Raw genomic sequence first — 24,002 nt, 5'->3', positions numbered from 1 at the left:
GCATATTCATGATAAATATATTATATAATATTATTTTTGAATTTTATAATCAAGAATAGCAATGATATATTTTCTCCATAAGAATGTTAAAAATAAATAACAATAAAACAAGTCAATCCATGACGAAAAGATCATAAAGAGTGAATTGAGATTAAGTATTGTTTTTATTATATACGACAAGATTAAATATTATACGTTTCTCTTTCGATATACATCTCATAAAATCAATCAAATAATATAAAATTGAAAACCAATACTTGAAAAATATAATATAATACAAAAGACAATAAACAATTTTATATGAAATTGATATTTTGTTGTCTCACATGCAAATGAATAGTATTTATAATTAGAAGATAATAAATTAAAAGTAAATTGTAATAAATTTAATTAGATAAATTAATAATTTGTAATAAGGTTAAAACCTTAATATTAATCCCTAAACACGGTAATTATTAGTAGTAAATTATCTATATTTTCAGTTACTCACAATAACCATAGAGTAAAAGTTTGGTACAACTGTAATTTTTTTTTTCAACGTATGGATTACTTTGTCTTTACAATCCAACCTAGGAATATCAATACAAAAAATTAATTTGAAAGTAAACAAATTAAAAATTTAAAAACTATTGTTTTACAATAGAAGAATTAATTGACAGTGCATATTATTTGTTTGATTTCAATTATTCTAAAGAAATCATATGTACGCTACAATCTTTCATAATATTTTTTTTTTCACAATTATAAGAAGAAATTTGCAGCCAATGATGAACAATACAAGCAGTTACACCCTCGAGAATGGTGAAATTCCAGGGAAAATTATAAAACCAAATTTCTCTCTATCCAAACGGCAGATCCGATCCGCGCTACATTCCCATTCCTCTCCGTCCTTCAACAAATCCCCTCTCAGGTGCCACAACATCACTTCTCTTTCTTCCCTCTCTCTCTCTCTCTCTCTCTCTCTCTCTGCCACACCAACACATTCATTCATTTTTTTCTCACTTTTTTTTTTTTTCAATTTCTCTCCGAACTACGGCTCCATTGCTTTAGATCAAGAAGTGTATTGTAGATTTCGAGTTTCTTTCTCGCTCTTTCCTTTTGTCGTTTTTTGTTTTGAATTTTTGCTTAATTGAAATCGAGTGAATCGTCGATCTTCGATCCTTGCAGTTTTCGAGGATCCGGTGAAACCACATGGCGATGGTGGACCAGCCTCTGTATCCGATTGCCGTATTGATCGATGAGCTGAAGAACGAGGATATTCAGCTGCGGCTGAACTCGATCCGACGGCTCTCCACGATCGCGCGCGCGCTTGGCGAGGAGCGAACGCGGAAGGAACTGATTCCGTTTCTCAGCGAGAACAACGACGATGACGATGAAGTGCTTCTCGCAATGGCCGAGGAATTGGGCGTATTTATTCCCTACGTGGGAGGCGTGGAACACGCTAACGTGCTTCTTCCTCCGTTGGAGACGCTCTGCACCGTTGAGGAAACTTGCGTCAGAGACAAATCGGTGGAGTCGCTGTGTAGGATTGGAGCTCAGATGAAGGAGCAGGATTTGGTTGAGCACTTCATTCCTTTAGTTAAGGTAGTACATATACATAGTTTCACTGCGTTTTTATTCATCATTTTAGGTTTTGTTTGTATAAACTTTATTGTAAGAACTTAGAAGTGAGTTTTCCATAAGCTATAAAATCAAATTATGCCCCTTAGGTTTCGGAGAAGTTTATGAAAATAATTTCTCTAAAAATTAAATGCATACGTTGATTTGAGCTTAGGCCTCAATTCATTTTACTCGTTCACCAGGTATTTTTATCTAAATAGGATTGTATTATGAGTTTGATTGTGGTTTGAGTGGGATTCATTGTTTTTGTTATTTTGGTTGTTGTAGAGGCTGGCTGCTGGCGAGTGGTTCACAGCACGAGTTTCTTCTTGTGGTTTGTTCCATATTGCTTACCCTAGTGCGCCGGAGGTGGTGAAGACTGAACTGAGAGCCATATATGGCCAGCTCTGTCAAGATGATATGCCTATGGTTAGGAGATCTGCTGCCACAAACTTGGGAAAGTTTGCTGCCACCGTTGAAGCTCCTCACTTGAAATCAGACGTCATGTCTGTGTTTGAGGATCTTACACAAGATGGTATGTGAAGATGATGCGGCGAATTCCATCATCTCATCATTAATCTGTTATATAAGAGTAGGATAGAGGCAACAGTTTTAGAGTTTGTAATTGTATATATTTCAAAGTGCTGCTTAGATGAGTTGAGGACCCCCGTAGCTAGGTACTGTGAATGACATTATTCAGGCTATCTGTTTCATCTAGGGATTTATGTTTGTCTCTGATCACTTTGTCTAGATTGGGAATTAGATCTATTTAAGTTCAGAAGATCAACAAGAAAGAAACTGAAAACTAAATAGAAGATTGAATCTGATTAAGGTATTTTTGGAGTCTTAGACAAGTTTCAACTATTTCATTCGTGATGTTAATCTGAAAGGTTTTCATCAAAGTAAAGACCCTAGAATACAAAAAATATTATAATATTATAAATATTAGTTTCCTCTTAGTCCAAAATCTTGGTATAAAAGGTAAAATATGCATGTTAAATGTTTATAAATAACTGCAGACACTTGCAGACTTTCACTGAGATGCTGCCTTTGTTATTGATCTTTGCAATAAAAGGAACAGCAGTAATATTTTTAATTACGAAGAGGCCAGATGGTGGACCTGTTCGAGTGAAATTCACATAACTGCTAGTCATGAATAGAACAAGTGTATCATTCTTCCTTATAATATTATCAGGAAACTTAGCATACTGAAGTTTTTGTTTGTCAGTATATTAGACTGACTAATGGGAGAAATGAATACAGGTTTAGTGCTTTATAGTCATTTGTGGAGTAATTATTTAGTCTATTTTTTAAGTTGATTGGCTGGATGGAATTGCATGTATTAACCAATGATTTCTTGACTCTTGTCTTGAAGATCAAGATTCTGTTCGGCTGCTTGCTGTTGAGGGTTGTGCAGCTCTAGGAAAATTGTTGGAGCCTCAGGATTGTGTGGCACATATTCTTCCTGTCATAGTCAATTTTTCTCAGGTTTGTTGACCATTTGTAATTCTATATATGTAGAGATTTATAGCCATTTTGTGGCCAACACTTATCAAATTGAATGCAACATTTGGGTTGCTTTAGTTAACTATATATGTAAGAGTAGATCGATAGGCTGGATACAAGTTTAATTAGTGGCCTGTTCCTTTCCAAACATATGTACCACTATGCAAATAAATTTGTTTTGTTTCACAGGAAGAGTGTGTGTGAAAAATATTATCCGTTCAAATTTCTTTATTCTAATGTAAAGAATGTACGATGGAAAGCAAACACTTAACTGCAAAACTATTTATTTTTGGTGCTTTGTAATATTGTTTCAGAGCTTAGTGACAACTTACTACACAGCCATAGTACCAACAAGGGCTTAAGTTTAGTGTTGCCGACATGATAACAAACAATAGAGGATGGACATAAAAGAGTAGATAAGATTAGGATATAAATTTAACTTTGTGAATAAGAGAAACTTGTTTCAATGTGGTTATAGTATATTATTTGTGTAGTAAACTAGGCTAGTTCCTAGTAGTAGTAAAATGTAGTACGAGACAGTGCAAAGGATAGATTTACCCTCATAGCTCAAGAATACTAAACACAAGCTTACTACTCTACTCTTAACATAGAGAAAGCGAGGGTAGCACCTATCATGGAAAAAAAATGTAGAATTGCACCAAAGTGGTCATGTGAAAGAAGACCAATAGAAGCTGAAGAAATAGAGTTGATTAAATGGAGGACAGGCTATTAGTACAAGGTAGAGGAAGAGGGAGAAAACTTCATAAACCATTTAAAAGAACTTAGATCTAAATAACTTCTAAACATTTTGGACAGAACACAATGGTGTGGGAAAAGTATTTTGTTTTTGTTAAACAATATTATGTGAAAGGATTCTTTATTTCCCCTTTATAGCTACTTGTTTTGCACATGATTGTGGCTTATTTATTACTTTTTGAACCATACACTTGCGTAAATACAAATTTTATTGAGCTACTAACAGGAATGAATATGATGCACTGTACCTAGATTTTTTTTGGTGGAAGAATGATAATCTTAAACTAATTCAAATTAAAAGATTAAAGTTGGAAATGGACCTGCTAGGGTGATAACATTCCCCACACCACTGCATTAGTACATATTTAATTATTGTAGTCGCATGACATGAGTTTGTTGATTTGTGAGTAATAATGAATTGCATCAAGAGTTATTTGACAGTTTTGAATTAGTTTAATCCTGATGCAGGTCTCTTGAAGTTTGATTCTTTTATGGTTAAATATGTTTTTGGTCCCTCAAGTTTGAGTGAAATTTGGAATCAGTCTCTCTTCGAAACTTTTAACCAATTTAATCCTTTATCTTTAGAAATGCATGAATTTAGTCATTTGAATTAAATTTTGTTAAGTTTATTTAACGTTTCAAACATGTTTTATGATAATATTTGAGTTAACATTGAAGTGAAAATGTGTCAAACAATAAAAACAATTTAAATACTATTATGAAATGTGCTTGAGACGTCAGATAAACTTAACAAAAATTGGTTTAAAGGACTAAATTTACGCATTTCTAAAGATAAAGGACTAAATTGGTCAAAAGTTTCGAAGAGGGATTAATTTTAAACTTCAGTAAAACTTGAGGGACCAAAAACATATTTAACCCTTCTTTTATGGTTTTACTGTTAGTTATCTGCATGCCTTTCATATTTAGTAGTCTCATCCTTTTTTGTCATTTTAAAGAACCTTTTTTCGTGTTCTCAATATTGAACGCCAAAAGAGTAAATAAAAAATAATTTGGTTTTTGCTGGTTTTTGTTGTTTCCAACTTTCTGAAGTGAATTTCTGCTTGTTTTTGTCACATTTACATAGTTGAATTACTTCTTATACAGGACAAGTCATGGCGTGTTCGTTACATGGTTGCAAATCAACTATATGAGCTATGCGAAGCTGTTGGTCCTGATCCCACCAGGTAACCATTTATGTCTTCTATCAGAAAGTCTGTTTGTTACTAACCACTGAACATTCTTCATTTGGTACAATAAAACTACTATGCTTCATGATTTAATGTATACAAGTTAATTTCTTCATAATCTATGACAATATTTAAAAAATTTAAAATGTTTGTTTCCTACATTCTAGTTGACTATTGATATAAATGTTATGCATTTGTAGGTCAGAATTGGTTCCTGCCTATGTTAGGCTGCTGCGTGATAATGAGGCTGAAGTACGTATTGCTGCTGCTGGGAAAGTAACTAAGTTCTCCCGCATACTAAGTCCGGAACTTGCCATTCAGCATATTCTACCCTGTGTGAAGGTATACAGTTACTTTGGGACTCTTACAGTTTTAGAATTTATGATAATAGCTCAATTACAATCGATCAACTTTACCTGCTATAGGAGCTATCAAGCGATTCATCTCAACATGTTCGCTCTGCATTGGCTTCCGTTATAATGGGAATGGCACCAGTGTTGGGGAAGGTACGAAGCTTTATCTAAGCTCTTAAATTTTGCGAACACAAAATTAGAACATTTACAAATGTGTCTACTAAGGTGTTTGAAAAGGGATAGAAAATCACATGGCTTAGGTTATAACATGAATAAATGGTTTAGCAAGCAAGGAAGTCTTTCCAAATGTGACTTAAGTATTTAATTGTTACGAGGGAGAAAAACGAGAAGTAGTGTGAATTAATTCATGTTTCTTGATTACACAATGGAGGTTCTTATTTATAATTAGAGCCATAAGCATAATGGGTAAGGGCTACACAATTATACTGCTCATCATATCCGTAATTACAGTATTTCCATATTTATAGAATACATTACGTAATTACAAAATTCCTACCAATTTGCATCAATAGTTAAATATGTTTTGTTATGCTCTTTTGTCATGGCAGTTATGTTTTAGCCTATTATAACTTGGGGTAATTGCCATATCTACCTTAAAATTCTATTAGGATATGATTTCGTGGTTTACTTCATATTTAAATAGCCCTCACTCATCAATATGTTGAATAAAGATTTTGAAAAAATAAAATTATTTTACATGCTAGAGTTATTACCATGAGATAAATTTATGACCTTAATCAATTCACCACCTTACCTTAATCACTTGGGCTGTTGCTCAGGTAACTCAATTTTATATACCTTTTTTCTTGCTTAGTTATTTTTCCGTTAGAATTTTGCTTTTGGGGGAAACTATCCTTTTTTAAATGTACAAATTAGTTTAAGGTCATAGTTTGTTATTTTTACTTTTCTCCTTATTTTAATTCTCTTCATAAAAAAATGGCAAGAATTATCTTTCAAATCAGATGCTTCATTCAGGACTTTATTTCTTCTGTTTTTTCTTGACTAATAGATCGATCACATTTCTATTCAATATCATTAATTTTTTTATTGGTATAAATGTTAAAATATATTTTTTTTGTGCCTACTGTGTATTGTTTCGTTCCATTCACACTTTAAAATTTCTAGATCCTCCACCTATCACTTGCAGTGGCATTAAACGTCAGGTTATATATTTATCACTATCCATAAATGCCTTTGGCAGGATTTGATCTATTTGCTTTCCAAAATTTGGCCATCCCCTTACAGAAAAAAAAAATAGTTAATAATATTCTGGTCTGTACAAAATATGAAAAACTGAAAATTAAAACCTTTACCTATTTTCTCCACTTTATTTTTGGACCTCTGCTTATTTTCTCCACTTTATTGTTTTTCATCTCCTCATACTAGCACGTTTGTTTCTGTTTTCTAATACACTGCTCTGGTGTGAGAAATATTTGATTTTATTCCTTAACTCTTGATACTGTTCCTAGCTAAAAGCAATTCAATTTACGATTCCTTGTTTTTTCAATAATTTTGTGGTGGTTGCAGGATGCAACAATTGATCAACTCCTGCCTATTTTCCTTTCTCTTTTGAAAGACGAATTTCCTGATGTCAGGCTAAATATTATCAGCAAGCTTGATCAAGTGAATCAGGTTTGTGGCTTAAAATTCAACGTTCTTTTAGATTGGCTATGTACATTTCAAAATTATTGTTTTTCATACGCTCCCTCTTAGAAACTTTTAATTTTACATGTGGATTGCAGGTTATTGGTATCGATTTGTTATCTCAGTCTCTGTTGCCAGCTATTGTTGAGCTTGCCGAGGATAGGCACTGGAGAGTTCGACTTGCTATCATAGAATATATACCCTTATTGGCAAGCCAATTGGGTGTAGGCTTTTTTGATGATAAGCTCGGTGCTCTTTGCATGCAATGGCTAAAGGACAAGGTTTGTGAAGCAAGTGCAATTATTTTCAATTGGTTCTAGTCTTATTTTTTATGTCTATTTTATTGAAAACAAGTTATTTGTCTTGAGCTTGACGAATATTATTATAAATTTCATATATATATATATATGTGTGTGTGTATGTGTGTGTGTTTATTGGTAAACAAATGTTTAGTTTATGCAAGTCTATATCTTTTAAGCTAAAAGAAATAATAAAATTACATGTCTTTGGGAATTTGTACGGTGCTGTTGATGAAGATTGGGTTTGCCCAATGTGCTCCATTTTGGCATAATTGGTTAGAAAGAAATGCCTAAAGGATTTTGGATAGGTTGTACACTTAACTTCTTTGTGGGCTAAAGGACTTTCTAGGAGGACAATTTTTTTATAGTTCTTCCGAGAGATTGACATGCATTCTTACATGTTTCATCTTCTTGATTTTTATGTTTTTCTTTTTGATTAGCTTTTGAGGATTTCCTATCTTGTAGTAGTTCCTTCTGTATTTCTTAAGAAGTTCTTTGTTTGTCAATATGATGACGATAATAATAATAATAATAATGTGGTTTTTTCTTTAATTTTAAAGCTCTCGTTATTAGCTTTAAATTTAAAACGTTACTTTTAAATAAACAAGTCAGGTCAAACTCTACTACAATACTTTGGCTTCTTTATGGTGCTTATATCTGACATGTATTTGGAAACGTGGCCTTTTCTGTTTAGATGAAAAGGAAAAAGAATAAAAATTGGTGTTACTTAGATATCTTAATTTTAGAGGGCTAAAAGGACAAGCAAAAGTTAGTGCAAGTTATTTTATGTTTGATTTTCAATTTGATGGTGGTTTAGGATTGGCTGTAGAAAGACCTAAAAGGAAAATACCACTCAATGTTTTATATAGAGGTTAAAAGTCTTTTTTTTTTTTTTTATGGAAGGTTTAAACTGAATCCTCCATTGAGTCGGTTATAAAAAATATTCAAAATTTTCTGGTAGTGAAGCCAGTTATTCTTTCTTTCCTTTTTACTAGGGGGGTAGCTGTCTTCAATGCCGTTCTGCTATTTATTCAATTATTTAGATTGGTTGTATCATATTGACTTACTCTAATGTATGTTCATGTATTTGTAGGTATACTCAATCCGTGACGCGGCCGCAAATAACATCAAACGCTTAGCAGAAGAATTTGGACCGGATTGGGCAATGCAACACATTATTCCCCAGGTTTGAAAACAGAAACTTAGTTTGTTGATGTACATTTTCAGTATATTTTACCTTGAACTACAGTAAAAGATTCCTACACCAGTGATATCATTAGAACATCCTTAATGTTTACTTTTACTTGTAGGACTTCTATCTGCGGCCAATTTTGCTTAGGTCATGAATTTTTTTTTTAAAAGATCTATTACTATTAATATAGGTTTCTTGGTGTAGACATCTTAGCGTTAGCGTAAAGCCCATAATCAACTATAGACTAATAAGAAAGCAAAAAAATTACATGATAATATTGATTTATAAATAATGTTAATGAAAAAGTAAGCACACGATATCAAGAAATGAAACTAACTGTTGGAATGGGTTTGCGAGCTGCAAAAGCAATTACATAGGGCTAAAGGGTTAAAGTGAAAAGAAAAGGGAAAGTCTTACATTATTTAAAGCCATCGGGGAGAAGGAAAACAAGGTTTATATCATTTATAGAAGCCCTAGATTTGGAATTGGGTGCTGTGCCTGGGGAAAGATTCTATTCTATCTACTTGTAGAGTGTGAGCTGAAAATTTTGTTGTAGTAGACACTTTTCTTAGTACTTCAAGGATTATAAAAGTATGTCCTGAATGTTATTATCTAATGAACTGCTGTATCCTTTCCAGGTTTTGGACATGGTTACTGATCCACACTATCTGTATCGGATGACGATCCTACAAGCAATTTCTCTACTGGCTCCTGTTTTGGGCTCGGAGATTACTACCTCAAAACTGCTCCCTCTGGTCATTAATGCATCAAAAGATAGGTAAAATTGTGGAGTCCTTACTTTTGTGTGTCTTCCTTTGAGCCAATACTCATAACATGTATTGCAGGGTGCCTAATATCAAATTCAATGTAGCCAAAGTGTTGCAGTCTCTCATCCCAATCGTTGATCAGTCTGTAAGTAGCTCTTCCATTTAAGGTTTCATCTTTAACATGCTTCCATCCCATAGTTTCTTGGACTACAATACAGTATGGAACTCTAAACTAAAAAATCTAGTATTTTGAAAATTAATCAGAGGAGCTATATTATCTATTAATTTGGTTTAGAAATATTGAGGTCCAGATTAATTTTTGTTGTAATTTATTTTATGCTACGTTGAATTGGTTGTGTTCAATTCTTCACTATAAAAAGAATTTCAAACTAGTTGTTTGCGAAAAAAGCCTTGGGTTACAAAACCAGTTAGTTGAAAGCTAAGCTGACTGTTTGGTAGTGGTAAATGGCAATGTTATCACTTGAAAATCTCTGTCCCAATTCTTCTCCCAATGCATAATTTTTTTTAGCGTCTCTTAAATTACTTATCGTAATTATGGTTTGAATAATGAAGGTGGTTGAGAATACCATCCGTCCCTGTCTGGTTGAGCTGAGTGAGGATCCAGATGTTGATGTTAGGTTTTTCGCCTCTCAAGCACTACAATCTAGTGATCAAGTGAAGATGTCTAGCTAGAGCAGTCTGCATGTTGTCGTTAGTTTTTCTTTCTTTTTCTTTTTATATAAGATTTACATTTTCTTGTGTAATTGGCAACACGCCAACTTGCCCAATCTTTTGTATCACATATCATTGTGGTGATCCTGCTTTGCTTTCATTTTATCAGTATTACCAGGTTCTTTGTAGTGAAGAAACATTGTCCGGAGGTGAGATCGGTTTTGATGACCACTAATTATGATTTACCAATGTGAACATATTTTGTATGAAATTTTGATTTACCAATACAATGAATATATTCATTATCTGCTTAAAATATGTCCATTCTAAAATAAAATATTAGTAGCTAATGTAAAAAGAGTGGGACATTAGGTCTGGATTATTAGACACTTCAAAGTAAAACAAACATTTATTCGGTAACCATATAAACTTAAACTCTTAATTGGGTAGGTTTTTTCTACTTCTAATTCCACATTTTCTTTCTATACTTTAATAATTATTCTTTCATATATAATTCCGCACAAAGATTTTAGATTTACTGTTTTTTTTTATTGAGTGATTCATATTTTGCAAATCATCCTATTCGAAAATTAAGAAAATTAGACATTGTGTTTTGGAGTGCATAAATCTAAAATTATTATTTTTTATAATGTTTCATAATTTATAATGTATTTTCTATTTGTGTGATTTAAAATATATTTTTAAATGTAGGTATACATGTTGAATTATATTTTGGAAGTCAAATATACATCATAGATCAAATTGATACAAGGTACATGAAAAAATTAAGGCAACTCATGCAAGTATGAAATGGTATTGGTAATAAAAATGTTACTTAAATGTGATAAATAATTAAATAAAGTTTTCTCAAGTTTGAAAAATTAATATGAATACAAGATATAAGAACAAAATTTACTTACATAAACAATATTCAATTCTCGGGTTTTAAAATGATTATTTATTTGTTGTATTTTTGATAAAAATATATTCATATATTTTTTAACTTTTACATATACAAGCATTTCTCATTTTTTGTAAAAACAACACTTATTTTTTGTATGTTTTTAATAATATATACTCATTTTATTTATAAAACATTTTTTGTTTTAAAATTAGTTGTTTTTTATAATTTTATTTAAATTTTATTCAGTATGATGTTTTAAAGTAAAGTAAGAAAAATAATCCCAATTTATTAAAAATATAAAAGTAAATGATATTCGTTTAGCATAGAAGCAAAGTGAGTAATTATTTAGAAACTGAAAAAGTTATGAATGTATTGAAATGTATATTTTAAAATTAAAGACATCACACATGCACAACTATAGTAAGATATAGTTTGATTCATTGCTGATTTATTGATACATATCTGAAAGCGATACTAATTACCTTTTTTCATTCAATTCTTCTTGTCCTGACTAGCATTTTGGTGATGATGTTATAATAGATCGAATGAATATAAAGGAATATGGAGTGGAGTGGTCAAATGTAATGTCTGCTATTCCGGAATATTGGGAGATGACAGTTACCTGTTACATCTCATTTCTCTTTTCTCATGTTTTCAGTGTCAACTAATTTCTATCAGTTAACCTAAAAGTGATACCAATTTTTTTTAAAATTGACAAATTCAGAATTTGAAATTATAATTTTAGATTAAATATTGTAGAAATAGTTTATGAAACTTTTAATTCAAAACTTCAAATTGTTTAATAACAAAGAAGACTTCCAGAGAAAAAAAAAATAGAAGACTATAATTATTATTTAAAATATAAAGGAGAAAGTAAATTTTCAAAATAAATAATTATTATGAAATATAAAGTGAAAGCAATCATTGGGTCCAAGGAGAAATCTAAGCCTCTGTTTGGATCACTTGAATACTGTTTATGAAGACAGAAAAGGAAGTGTGAAGCACGATTGTATCTAAGGATTTGCATCGAAATGGAAGCTTCTTTTAGTCAGGCATATCAAACATGATGTCCAAATTTTAGAACTCATTTCGTATCATTGAATCTTGAATTCTCTATTTGAACTAGTTCTTGAAGAGTTACCAGACTCGACCTAAACATTTTTACATTCAAAATCATAAAGAGAAAACAGTACTACTAACTGATTTTGTTCATTATGAAACATCCTTGAGAAAAATGGTTACAAGTGGAAAATTAGTCATTGTCTAATAAGATCTCAGAAGAATATAGGTTTAAACATAACAGGATCAAGGAAGTTCTATTCTCCATGATGCTGTTAAGAATTATCCACTGCATCAAAGTTGTGTCTAGACAGTTTTATGCTGCCAATAAGAGATTCTGCAGCACCACTTAAACCCTTCCTCCCAACTAAACTCACCCCGAAATTGCGGTTTAAAATTCTCATCCTGTTCTCATCTCCCTCCACTTGACTCAACTCAATGACCCGCTTCTTTGAGATCAATGCATAGAGATAAAGATTGCCAGCACCTCCAATCTTAACCCTCAGTAATGAACTGGAATCAAGATCATTCAGTTTTGGATCATACAAAGCAGAGAAGCTACCAAATGCCATATCAGGTTTCAAAAACAGTTTGTGCAGATCATCATCCTCCTGGGTGTTACTTCTTGATGTGTCAGGTATGGAAGACCTTCTCTTTGCCATTCTCAAAATGTTTGCAGCCTCTCTCATTCCACTGAGAAACGCTCCATGCATGGTTGCAGGATACTGCTTGCTAGTTGCCTCTCCAGCAAAGAACACTCTTCCATTCCCAACACTCTCTGCAAGAATGTCATAATCATCTCCTGAAGACCCAACAGCAACATAAGAGTAAGATCCATATGCAAAGTGATCCTTCCCCCACCGAGTACACACTGCCTGAACAGGTTCCGGAACAACAATCCCCTTTGGATTAAAAATATCCTTCAGAATATCCAACACCCTTTTCACAGACTCCACCGGTGACATCATCTCAAATCTTATTGCAGCCTCCCCAGCAACAAGAGCCACCAGAAGGGGCCCCCCAGACACCGAGGAGTAGCTGTAGAACAGAAAAAACTCACCCCTCATACTCAAATCCTCAGTCAAATGACCAAAAGTATCAATGTCCCCGCCCCAGAAATTATATGGAAACAACATTGCAACCTTGTTCAACAATCCAAACCCCAACCTACGAATAGCATCCTTCTTCCTCTGAGGAAGCTCAGGTATAAACTCAATATCCCCCTTCTTAAGCACCCCCAATGGCACTGTACAAAGCACCATGTCCCCTCTGAACTCCATCCCACCAGCAGAAACTGCCACCCCATCACTCCCATACTTCACACACTCCACAGTTCTCCCATAGAAAATAGGTAGATCCTCCGCCAATGCACGAACAAATGTCTCATTCCCCCCTGGAATGAAGCAATGATCACCCCCCATCTCATAGGGATCATCCTGATCCCAATACGCCATAGACAAATTGGACATGAGAGTTGCATTCGCGTACTCCAAATTTGCAAGGTGCCAATTCAGTAGCATTCTCTCCTCCTTATCCTCAGCCACCTTGTAAACCCTTCTGAAAGCCTCCAATGCCGTCCCCAATGGCACATCCACTGACTTCACCTCCTCAATCATAGCCTGTCTGAGCTTGCAAACCCTCTCCAGCAACTTGTTAAAAGAAACCTCAACCCTAGAGTCAACCTCAGGGTCAACACTCCTCCCATCAGGCAAATACAGAGGACAAATATCCCTAACCTTATGCAATGGCAAACCCAATTGCCTAGCAAGTACCCCAAGAGGGTTCCCATTTATACCGGTGAGGACACTCCCACCGAAATCAGCTGCAGCCTCCACACCATCACCACTCATCTTCTTCGTCTTGACCCTCCCACCGGGTCGGGTCCTACCCTCCAAAATCACGACTTTAAACCCCATGAACACCAATTGTCTAGCTGCAACCAAACCCGCGAACCCAGCACCGATCACAATCACCGTTCCTCGATCAGACCCATCGAAAGGTTTCAGCTTTAGGGTTTTTACCTCCTGTGCAAGGCCGAAGTTGATGTAACCGTGCTCCAGGAGGAACCTGTACGCGGTTTCGACCAAGCCCTTGTGCTCTGACCGGATCGACCGGAGGGCCCGGTCGTGGGTTAACCAGACCGAAACGTTGGACCGCCACCGTGCCAATATGTGGTTTCTTACGACGATGTAGTTCGATTGCTCGGAGCCACCCACGGTGGAAACCACGTTCGCCTCGATCTCTTCCTCGGTTAACGAGTCCACTGGAAACCCCACCGAGATCGCTATTAGGGCTTCCACGTCGCAGTCCTTGGCTACGTCGCTTCGGCGAGTGGAGGATGGAGCGTTGAGTTCCGTGAAGAACTTCTTGCGACGGCGACGTTTTCGCGGCGGTGGAACCGGGTCGTGTCGGGTCGTGGTGGAGTCTGGAGATTCTGGAACAGCGGGCTCGGGCGTCATTTGGGTGGGGAGGGAGGATTCTGGGTCTTCGGAGGAGTTTTGGGGGGACATTGCGACGTCATTTTCCGGCGACACCGTTTGTGATGGTGGTGGTACTGGTGGTGGAGGCGGCGGCTCCGTCATTGTTAGTGGTGGGTGATTAGTTGTGTTGGGTGATGAGCGTTGCCAGTGTGATCTTTCGCTCTCAAATTATTTTTGTTTTTTTTTTCAGTTTTGGATAAATAAGACTATTTATTATTTTTCTTCTTCTAGTGTCTGACTTATATAATATACTATAGAATAAATTATATATCTTTTACTTTTTCAGTAATTTCGATTCTTATATTTCAAAAAATTATAATTTTGCTAATCTTAGTCAATACCATAATACCATAATTGCTTACATTATTTCAGTCATGAAGTTTTTGTTATACTTTAAGTATTTTTCATTTAGTTTTATATTTTTATTAATCTTATAATTTTAGATGTTTCTAAAATTGGTAGAATTCTTTCGAGTCTATTAAATTAGGATTTCACGCATGGGTTTAAAATTCATGATATATTTATTAAAATAATTTTAAATTTCAAATATAATTAAATTAAATTTAAATATTATCTTTTATAAAAGTAAATAATAATCTTTTAATTTGTTTTATAATAAAAATATATTTAAGTTATTTATATATAATTTTAACAAAAATGTATTATATATATAATTATTTTTATTGTACAATGTACATAATTTTAAAAATTATAAAATTATAATTAAATTTAATATAAGTAATTTATTTTAACAAATTAAGTAATAATATCTTAATTATTTTTATTCTAAAAAAGTAATAATGTTATTTATATTTTTTACTAAAATATGTTATATATAATTATTTTAAACAATATAGTAAGATTGAGTTAATCAAAATTAAGAAATAAATTTAATTTTAAATAAAATATTTATTAAACGATGTGGAAAAATATAAATAATAGATTATCGAATAATAAAAAAAGATGAATAAGCCATCTAAATAAACCCTAACAAAGCTATCTTTCAGTTGAACTAAATAGTTGTATTCTTCCCTATCCACTTAACAGTAATTGTAAATCTCTTTTCAGAGGACCCTTTTTTAATTATCCTTTATATTGATTATTTTTCTATTAAAGTATCTTAAATTATTTTAATTTCCAAACAATAAACACTAAAATGTCTCTTTTTCTCTTCCATGAAAACTAAAAATATTAGAGTTTAAGTTCAAAAATTAAAACTACACTTCCATCCATCAATTACTTTTGAAAAAACAAAACATAATCTTATAAATTAGTTGAATATAAATCTTATATCTAAAAAAAAAAGGATAAAATAGTTGATATAAAAAGAACTAACTACACTTTCTCCGATACTTTCTTTCAAACAGTATTATTAAATGAAATCAACTAAGAACCACCTATGTTGAAGGTTTCCAATGAATTTAAAATAAAAGAAAGTGTTGAGAAAAGTGTTGGTGGTGACATTTTTCTTAATGAAATAGTTATTGAAGTACAAAATAACCTATTGTATCCATTACTCTTCTAAGTTCCTACATTTTTGTGTGTAACTCTACATTGGCAGTTTTATTTGTGTGTGCCATCTTAGATTTTACCATGAAAGGATATGTAAATAATACAAGTTATATTGTTTTTCTTAGTGTAAATTATAGCATGGTATCAGGTATAAAACTGTTTTTCTTTCTCAATCTTCTGCTTGACATGTCACAATCTGCTCTCTTCCAACCAATTTTCTGCTTTGCATTATCATACACAACCATGTATCCTCTGAATGAAATGTCTGCAAAAATCATAATCAGCAAGGAGAACCAAATCATCACCCCACTTGAGTTATTCATCATCAAACACATTAAACAAAAATGTACAAAGATTACAGGCTAAGTGAAGTAGTGTGAGATAACCCTGTATTTGCAATTCAATCACCAACATCTTGTGTGTGTTTGGTTCAGCGTCAATTATCTAACGTATTCAACATGAATTTTTTATCCTTTAATTGATTTTAGAAATCAAACACATGTTGATTCTGCATTAGAAAATCAATTCTAACTAATTCTTCATCACTTTGATGCAGAACCAAACACGCACTTATACCATTATAAGGGAAAAAAAACACAAAAAATATAAATTATTTGTAAGCTTTCAGGTTTTCATGAGGCTGAGAGTACCTCCAAGAATAATTGAGGATCCATCATTTACATTACTACCATCAAGGATACCCAAACACACATTGCCTTTGTTCTGCAGCAAAAAAGGTAGTTTTTTAGAATACATGACAATAACAAAATCAATTGGAACAAAAAGTTGAAACAAAAAGATAGGATTACACTAATGATCAAGTAACCCTCTGGAGGAATCTGAAAAATTGTGGACAAAATCCACCACTTGTTTCCAAACCGAAGAGTTAAGGTCTTGAAGTAATCCTTGACATCTTTGACAGATCTGCATTCATGTAACATGTATTTTAGAACAAAATAGTGTCATTTCACCTGCTGTAATTACTGCTTTACAAATTATGTTACTTTATAACAAAACCAACATTATAAATGCAAAAAGTAATTGCACCTTGAGTAATTTATCTTACTTGATTGGGAAATTTGCTTGCCAGCAAATAGGTAAAGTAGTATCTAAATCATCTTGAACGAGTCTCAACTCAGAAACTTCATTAAGCTGCACCAGTAAGTATAAGTAATGAATATGTGGTGTGCAAGAACAGACTCAAGAAAAATGTACAAAATGGTTTCAGATTAATAAATGTAAAAACTCACAGAAGCAACAAGATCCAAGTATGCTTCTTTTGGGAAATATGTATACGAGCTGCCACTATCAAAAACCACCTTTCCTACTTTGCTTTGCCCATCAAAACTCAGTTGCCGATTTCCATAATTTATTCCAAGAATCTCAGTTTGGTATAAATCCCTATAGTGCATTCAACATTTAAATTACAAAAGAATCAGAACAAAGCTAGAATGTTGCTCAGCATGAGGAAAAAAAGTAAATACTTTAAAAATATTAAAAATATGGAAATTTTCTAATGAAATCGAATAAATCTAGATATTCTCTGTTAAGTAATTTTGTATCCTTGTTACAAAAAGGTTAACCTGTTGTTGGTACAAGACACAACATTCCTTAACATTCTCAAAGTGGAAATCTATTGCAGTTTCACAGAAGAAAATCAAACTCACTTCATAATCAGTTGGGAACAATCACATTCTTAATTAAGAAGTTATACTCACGTAGTAAGGGTATAAGCCATGGGAACCCAAGTCATGCCCCAATATGGCAAGAAATCATCACCCAAAAACATGAAACCACCACCAACTTCATCATTGCTCAAGCAATGACCAACCACATTCTTAATAAGCCCTTTACTTGCTAACTGGTTAGGTAGGCTCACTTTTGCCCTGCTCAGTCCCATGATTCCATCTGTCTTTGCCAATGTGTTCAAAAGTAAGCCTTCTTGATCATATCCACACCTTAATAATATAAAAGTATAGCATTGAATGGATCATCAATTTCTTACAATACACTATTGAAAAAAGAAAAAGGTAGAGCTGCAAAAAAAGAAGGGATTCATACCCAAAAACAAAATTTAGCTTGGTTTTGGATCCATTTTTAGATACAAGATGAAGCTCGTCTCTAATAAGAACTCCCAAGGAAGAACTCCTATCTGCATATTGAATTTCATAGTCACACTGTTGCAAACTTTCGTGATGCCCATTCTTCTGATTTTTCTGAACATCCAAGCAGAGAGAGTCCATGGATGATACTACATTGGATCTTGTTGGCTTGTATAGGGCATGAGCTCCCTGAATTAATTTTATCCTTCAAGTAAACACAATTCTCCAATCCCAAAAATCCACAAAATGCAAAATTTCATAAACATCTAGTAACTAAGTTATATCTATGCTCTATAGTTCCATTAAAAATTCCACATTCATCTAACTGAGGTGGCTTGATATTTGATCAATAATAAAGTATACCTTTCCACAACTTGTGCAAGGAGCATCACACTGCATCCAAGTTAAGTCACTCCCTGTATCCACATCAAGAAAATAACTTCTTGGAGGATTTCCAACACGTAAAATAGTGAAATACAACCTGCAAGGAAGAACATGTTGGTAAGCCAAATCACAGAAAATCGGTAGTTCCTAGCTTATCATACAATTGCACTATTCTTTTCTATAAGCTAATTGAATATTATTAATCAATACGTAAAAGGACAAAAGGAAATGTAATTTTTCTTTCTTTCTAAATTTCATAACAGTAGCAGTGTAATTACAGAAACTGTGTTGCTGATGCAGTTGCAATTAATGCAGAAGCAGAGATTCTATATTAGTTATTTAATCACTAAGTAAAAAAGAAACATTTAAAGTCTTCAATTTTACTTTTATTTTTCTTCGTAAACCCCACAATCAAATCAGGAAAAGCAACGATTTTGATCATACCCGTCGGGAAAAACATTGCCACTGACAGGAAAAACCGAAGAAGAGTCAACGGCCACAACCTCAGAACCAACCCTATTTTTGGTTTGTGTCAAAAACTTATCTTTATGAACAAGCTTCCCCACTTGGAGCTTCATGTTCTTCTGCCCCAAAACACCAAATTTAGGATACAAAGGGAGCAAATATGATCCGGGTTTGCCATCATCATCATCAGCATCATTCTTGGGGCCACTCAGTTCCAGAGTGGTGGTTGAAGAAACAGAACCATAGAGAAAGAGAGCAAAGAGAAGAAGACCAAAGAAGGAGAAAAGCTTCAGTGGGGTGGCGTGGAAGAGTCTTCTGAGTGAAAAACTAAGCTGAGAATTAGATGGGTTGGAGCGAAGGGGAGGATCAGTGTTGTTGTGATGATTGAGGTTTGTTTGGTTTTGGTTGGATTGTTGAAGAAGCGAGGGTTGAGGAGAAGAAGGGTCAGAGAAAGTAAAAGCAGTGATGGTTTTGCCCAAAGAAGGGTTATCAGGGGGTGGAAGGGTGATTATAACAACACCTTTGATCTGAGGAAATTCATCATCTTCCATTTCTGCAGAAGAACAACAACAAGAAGAAGATGATGAAAGAGAGGGAAGAGATGAATGAAGAATGTGTGTAGCTATACCAAGCAGTCTTTAGTCTACTCTGTCATAAGATATGAGACAGGACTTGGTCAATCAATAGTTACTCTTCTTATCTTACCGCCAGAAAACGTGTTCAGTACTCAGTTTACTCAGAAGAAGGTTCCTTCCAAGCACCAAGAAATAACCACCGTAGAAAAATGTTGTCTTAGAATTTTTATTGTTTTTTTATTCAAAAGTATTACTCCATTTTTGTTTTATTTTTATCACTTTGAAAATATTTTTCTAGGCATGGTTTTAAAGTCCTTACTTAAGTGGGATCGATTAAATCTGAAGTATTACAAACATTAGTTTTCCGATTTCTTAATCACTTTAACAAACATATTTGAATGTCATAATTGTATTATTTTAATTTATAAAGTAAAATATGTGCATAATAATAAGACTTTAATATAAATAAAATTTAAAATTAAATATATTGTTAGTTCTTGAATTTTATAATCTTGATGGGATTTTATAGTTCTAAATTTAAACATATTTTAGTCTCAATATTTAAAAGTGAATAAATATAATTATTTTAAATTTTGGTGACATATAAAATGTGTTTTTTACTGAAGCTCAAACGTAAATCTGTGAGTGATCAACGTTAAAATGTCATTTGACACAAAAAAAATTAATATAATTAGGATAAAATAACTATATACTTTTATTTTTAAAATTTTGAAATCAAAATATATTAAAATTTAAATATAATTTGATGTGAAAACTTATAAACTAAAAATATATTTATCTTTAAAATGTAAAACTTTAAATTATTAAAATAAAAAGAAATTATATTTTGAAAACATTAACCACAACAGGGATTTTGTATAATAAGTTTTGCGATAGAGATTGTGTAAGTAGAATATATTAAAAGATTAAAATTATATTTTAAGATATAAAAGACTCATCTTGATTAAATGTGTATATAAATAAATTAAAATTAGAATTAAGAAAAGTAAACGTGGTTTTAAGTATATTTTACATATAGTGTTTTTTCATCCATTTTTACCTTTCCATATGAACTTTTAGGTTGTAATATGATGAAGAAACCTGAAATTTTGCATATGTTTGAGGTGATTTATATCGCAAACAATACCTAGTATCTGTTTCAAACATATTGACTTATACCTTTTTCTTCACTATTAACATTTAATATTGAATTCATTTTTTATTGATGACAAATACATATAAGGTGATTGAATATGTTTTCCCTATATAAAACAAACAAATTAAGTATATATATATATATATATATATATATATATATATATATATATATATATATATATATATATATATATATTAAGGATTTTGGAAAACTTAAAAACAAATTTATAAATGATTTTTTTTAAATGGTTTTTTAGGTCTAAAACAATTAATATTAAAAAGAAACTGATTTTTTTTTCTAGATGGAGTTGGTTTTGTCTTTAAAAACACTTATGATAATTGAAAGACAATGATATATTTAAATTATTCTGAGACTCTTGTACAATACAATATTTAGTGGATATATCCAAGGAGAAATCATGATGCATGCAATCTAATTTTCTTTCTCATCTTCCTTCTAACGTTAACTATGATATCTTCTGACTCACCACCGGTGTCTCATGTCTAAATTAATTCACCAGAGTTTCATGAAGCAAACGACAAGTGGGAATGAGAAGCAAAGGTGTTTCTCTTGGCATCGATAACCCTGATTTCTCGTTCATATCCAATTCATGGTGAGCAACACCATAAGGTAGCTCCCAGTTGAAGCAGTGTACCAACTGTGCTATAACCAACTTAACTATGCTCAAACCCATCACAATTCCCGGACAGCTTCTCCGACCAGACCCAAATGGTATCAGTTCAAAGTCTTGTCCCTTAAAATCTACGTTGCTATCAACGAATCTTTCAGGGTAAAACACTTGAGCATTTTCAGACCACACTTTAGGGTCTCTCCCTATGGCCCATGCATTTATTATTATTCGTGATTTCTTCTTTATGTAATACCCTTCTATCACTGCATCCTCCATTGATTCATGAGGTGCCAGTAACGGCACAACAGGGTGAAGCCTTAGGGTCTCCTTCACAACCATATCCAAATAACTCAGTTTTCCCAGATCAATCTCCTCCACCATCTTCTTCATTCCAACCGCATGTTTCAGCTCCTCTTGAACACTTTCCATCACTCTCGGATGTCGCACAAGTTCTGATATCGCCCATTCGATCACGTTGCTGGAAGTTTCTGATGCACCAATCACCATGTCAAACACAATACCCTTTATGCTTCTTCTATCGATCACAGGTGCGTCTTCAACATGTGGATGCATTGGTTGGTCTTTCAACGAAAGTAGTGTATCAATGAAATCATTGAGGTGCCCTTCTGCTTTAGGAACCACTTCGTGTTCTTCAATCATCTCCTCCAACATTTCATCAAGCGCTTTGCTGATTCTCTTTGATCGTTTTGTTAATCCCTGAGGAACAAACAGAAGCATAAATTAATTTAATCATCCGAATATATATAAAGTTCGTGTCTTTATGGCAGCAACTTCTTATATACAAACCTGAAGATCAAAGGGTCGAAACCAAGGCACATAATCTGCCACATTGAAAGCTCCTGAAACACTCATGGTCTCCAGAAGAATCCCTTTCAAGTCAAATCTTTCATCCTGGTTCCTTCCCAACACCATCTTGCATGCCATGTCCCTCAAAACCTCCCCCACGCGCTCGCTAAGGTCCACAACCTCACGCGCCGCCGCTGCTTCCCTCAACCGCTCCACCATCGCCTCAACCTCCTTTTTCCTCAAAGGCCCAAACCGCTCCACCTTCGACGCGCTCAGAAGGTGCGTGGTGCACACCTTCCTCACTCCCCTCCAGTACGCACCGTACTCTGCAAACGCCACGCTCTCTGGGCCGTACGTGTATTGGGCCGCTTCGAACTTGGGCCTGTTCGCGAACACAGCGTCGTGGGTTTTGAGGAACAGTTCCGCGGCCTCCGGGGACGAGACCACCACGGTCGGAACGTTTCCCAGTTGTAGCGACATTATAGGACCGTAACGTTGGGACAGGGATTGGAGCGAACGATGTGGGAGTGCTTCTCTTCCTCCTACCATCATGTGGAGGTTTCCGATTATCGGTAACCGTGGCGGCCCCGGAGGAGACGGTGGCTGTCTCCGCCGTGACGCGGTGGTGTGTAGGATGTAGATTAATGAGACTAGCGGGGCTAGGAGAATGAGTAGTGTTAGATGGAACATGTTGTTGCTGTTTGGTTTATTGTTGATGTGTATGAAGCTTTGGTGATGGCTAAGGAATTGGTTGTGACCTGTATTTATATCTGTTAAACACAGCATAATAGAGAGATATATTACTGTCAACTCATATTTTATTACCGGGAAAGATTGGCTTTGCCGTTAACTCCACTTCCAAAATTTCATGCTAAATTTATGGGTGGGTGTTGACTTAGACTTCAAACCATTATCCCTAATAAATAACATATTAAATAAATTTATTTGATCACAGAAACAGAACAGTAACGGCATAAAACAAAATATCTTCTAAACTAACCAACAATATCTTCCTCTTGCATGGATTGATTCAAAATTTTGAAAGTTTATAAGAAATTAAATTAGTTAGTATTTTAACCTGATTTTGAAAAACCCAATAAAAAAATAAAGATACACTTCAAAATCAATTGAGAATGTCTCTTATTGATTCTTACATTATAAATCAATATTTCAAACTTTGACCGAAGCATATGTATAGTTTAAGAACTGATAATGTGTTAAGGTAACGGTCGAAGAAGTAGTGAAGAGGATTAGTGTCTCTTTGTGATTTGGGACGATTCTACTTCAGATAACTCCGATTGTTTGTGTTGATGATTATAGATTTTTTTACGTATGAAATCTGATCACGTATTTTGTGATGATCGAAGAAAAATCTTCGATGGATTTGATTCGAATCTATTTGACAACCAAAGTAAGCATTTATAACTAAAATTAGCAGTGACCAGGTAGATGTATTGTATTTGGTTAGAAAATTTTAAAAATCAAAACATATATATCCCTAGAAAATGACAGTCCTCGAAGATGAAAAGAATGTTTTCGGCTGGTTTTTTTGTTTTCAGAATCAAAAGTTTCTTTATTGTTTTGATAGAGAAAATGTTTCAGATTTATAAGGTTAGAAAAGACCACAAACCTTGACAAGAACAGTATAATTTATATATATAGTTTATCAATAAGATAAATCTGAATGCACCCAGAAGCAGAAGATTCAACCAAATGTGCCAACTCTGATAGATAAATTAAAAATTGCATATCTTTAATGATAATAATTAATGAACTACGTGTTTAAGAAAAATCTTGTGACGTCAATTGAATCTCATGCTTGGTTTTTCGATTGACTCCATTTTCTGCATTCAACATTAGCCAGGAGACATTATTTATTTCTCAGAATGTCTGTTCTATACAGTTACCTCCTAGTTCGTATACTCTGT

At 33.6% G+C, this 24,002-nt stretch overlaps 4 protein-coding genes across 6 annotated transcripts; 1 reads left to right on the top strand and 3 right to left on the bottom strand.

The window, feature by feature from the left end:
• The first annotated feature begins 769 nt into the window (after positions 1-769).
• LOC114182322 (uncharacterized) lies at positions 770-10,312 on the top strand. Of its 3 annotated transcripts, XM_028069177.2 has the most exons (14): positions 770-910; positions 1,168-1,584; positions 1,888-2,134; positions 2,975-3,087; positions 4,966-5,045; positions 5,249-5,390; positions 5,474-5,554; positions 6,950-7,054; positions 7,165-7,347; positions 8,459-8,551; positions 9,196-9,335; positions 9,403-9,469; positions 9,898-10,035; positions 10,166-10,312. In XM_028069177.2, the coding sequence occupies exons 2-13, from the start codon at positions 1,192-1,194 to the stop codon at positions 10,015-10,017; spliced, it is 1,764 nt and encodes a 587-aa protein (XP_027924978.1). In that variant the 5' UTR covers positions 770-910; positions 1,168-1,191; the 3' UTR covers positions 10,018-10,035; positions 10,166-10,312. The 3 variants fall into 3 exon arrangements, with proteins under 3 accessions (XP_027924978.1, XP_027924975.1, XP_027924976.1); XM_028069174.2 differs by having other exon boundaries at positions 9,898-10,312; XM_028069175.2 differs by lacking the exon at positions 770-910 and adding an exon at positions 974-1,065 and having other exon boundaries at positions 9,898-10,312.
• A 1,736-nt stretch (positions 10,313-12,048) lies between these two features.
• Positions 12,049-14,691, bottom strand: LDL1 (LSD1-like 1). Its single transcript, XM_028069017.2, has one exon. It carries the CDS (start codon positions 14,539-14,541, stop codon positions 12,235-12,237), a length of 2,307 nt encoding a protein of 768 aa, XP_027924818.1. The 5' UTR covers positions 14,542-14,691; the 3' UTR covers positions 12,049-12,234.
• Positions 14,692-15,878: 1,187 nt separating this feature from the next.
• On the bottom strand, positions 15,879-19,564 carry LOC114182384 (Eukaryotic aspartyl protease family protein). The gene is made up of 9 exons (XM_028069258.2): positions 18,882-19,564; positions 18,417-18,534; positions 18,013-18,242; positions 17,670-17,909; positions 17,202-17,352; positions 17,018-17,103; positions 16,761-16,875; positions 16,602-16,674; positions 15,879-16,216 (listed from the first exon to the last, which is right to left on the bottom strand). Exons 1-9 carry the CDS (start codon positions 19,451-19,453, stop codon positions 16,083-16,085), a joined length of 1,719 nt encoding a protein of 572 aa, XP_027925059.1. The 5' UTR covers positions 19,454-19,564; the 3' UTR covers positions 15,879-16,082.
• Positions 19,565-21,008: 1,444 nt separating this feature from the next.
• LOC146886621 (cytochrome P450 CYP736A12-like) lies at positions 21,009-22,859 on the bottom strand. Its single transcript, XM_085672729.1, has 2 exons — positions 22,075-22,859; positions 21,009-21,984 (listed from the first exon to the last, which is right to left on the bottom strand). The coding sequence occupies exons 1-2, from the start codon at positions 22,762-22,764 to the stop codon at positions 21,145-21,147; spliced, it is 1,530 nt and encodes a 509-aa protein (XP_085528855.1). The 5' UTR covers positions 22,765-22,859; the 3' UTR covers positions 21,009-21,144.
• Between the last annotated feature and the right edge of the window lie 1,143 nt (positions 22,860-24,002).

This window comes from Vigna unguiculata, chromosome 4, assembly GCF_037176805.1.
Source record: "Vigna unguiculata cultivar grain cowpea cultivar isolate G323 ecotype 2 chromosome 4, ASM3717680v1, whole genome shotgun sequence".
Classification (NCBI taxonomy): Eukaryota; Viridiplantae; Streptophyta; class Magnoliopsida; order Fabales; family Fabaceae; genus Vigna; species Vigna unguiculata.
Note: the sequence above shows the minus strand (reverse complement) of the source record. Positions and strands in the feature narration are given on the sequence as shown.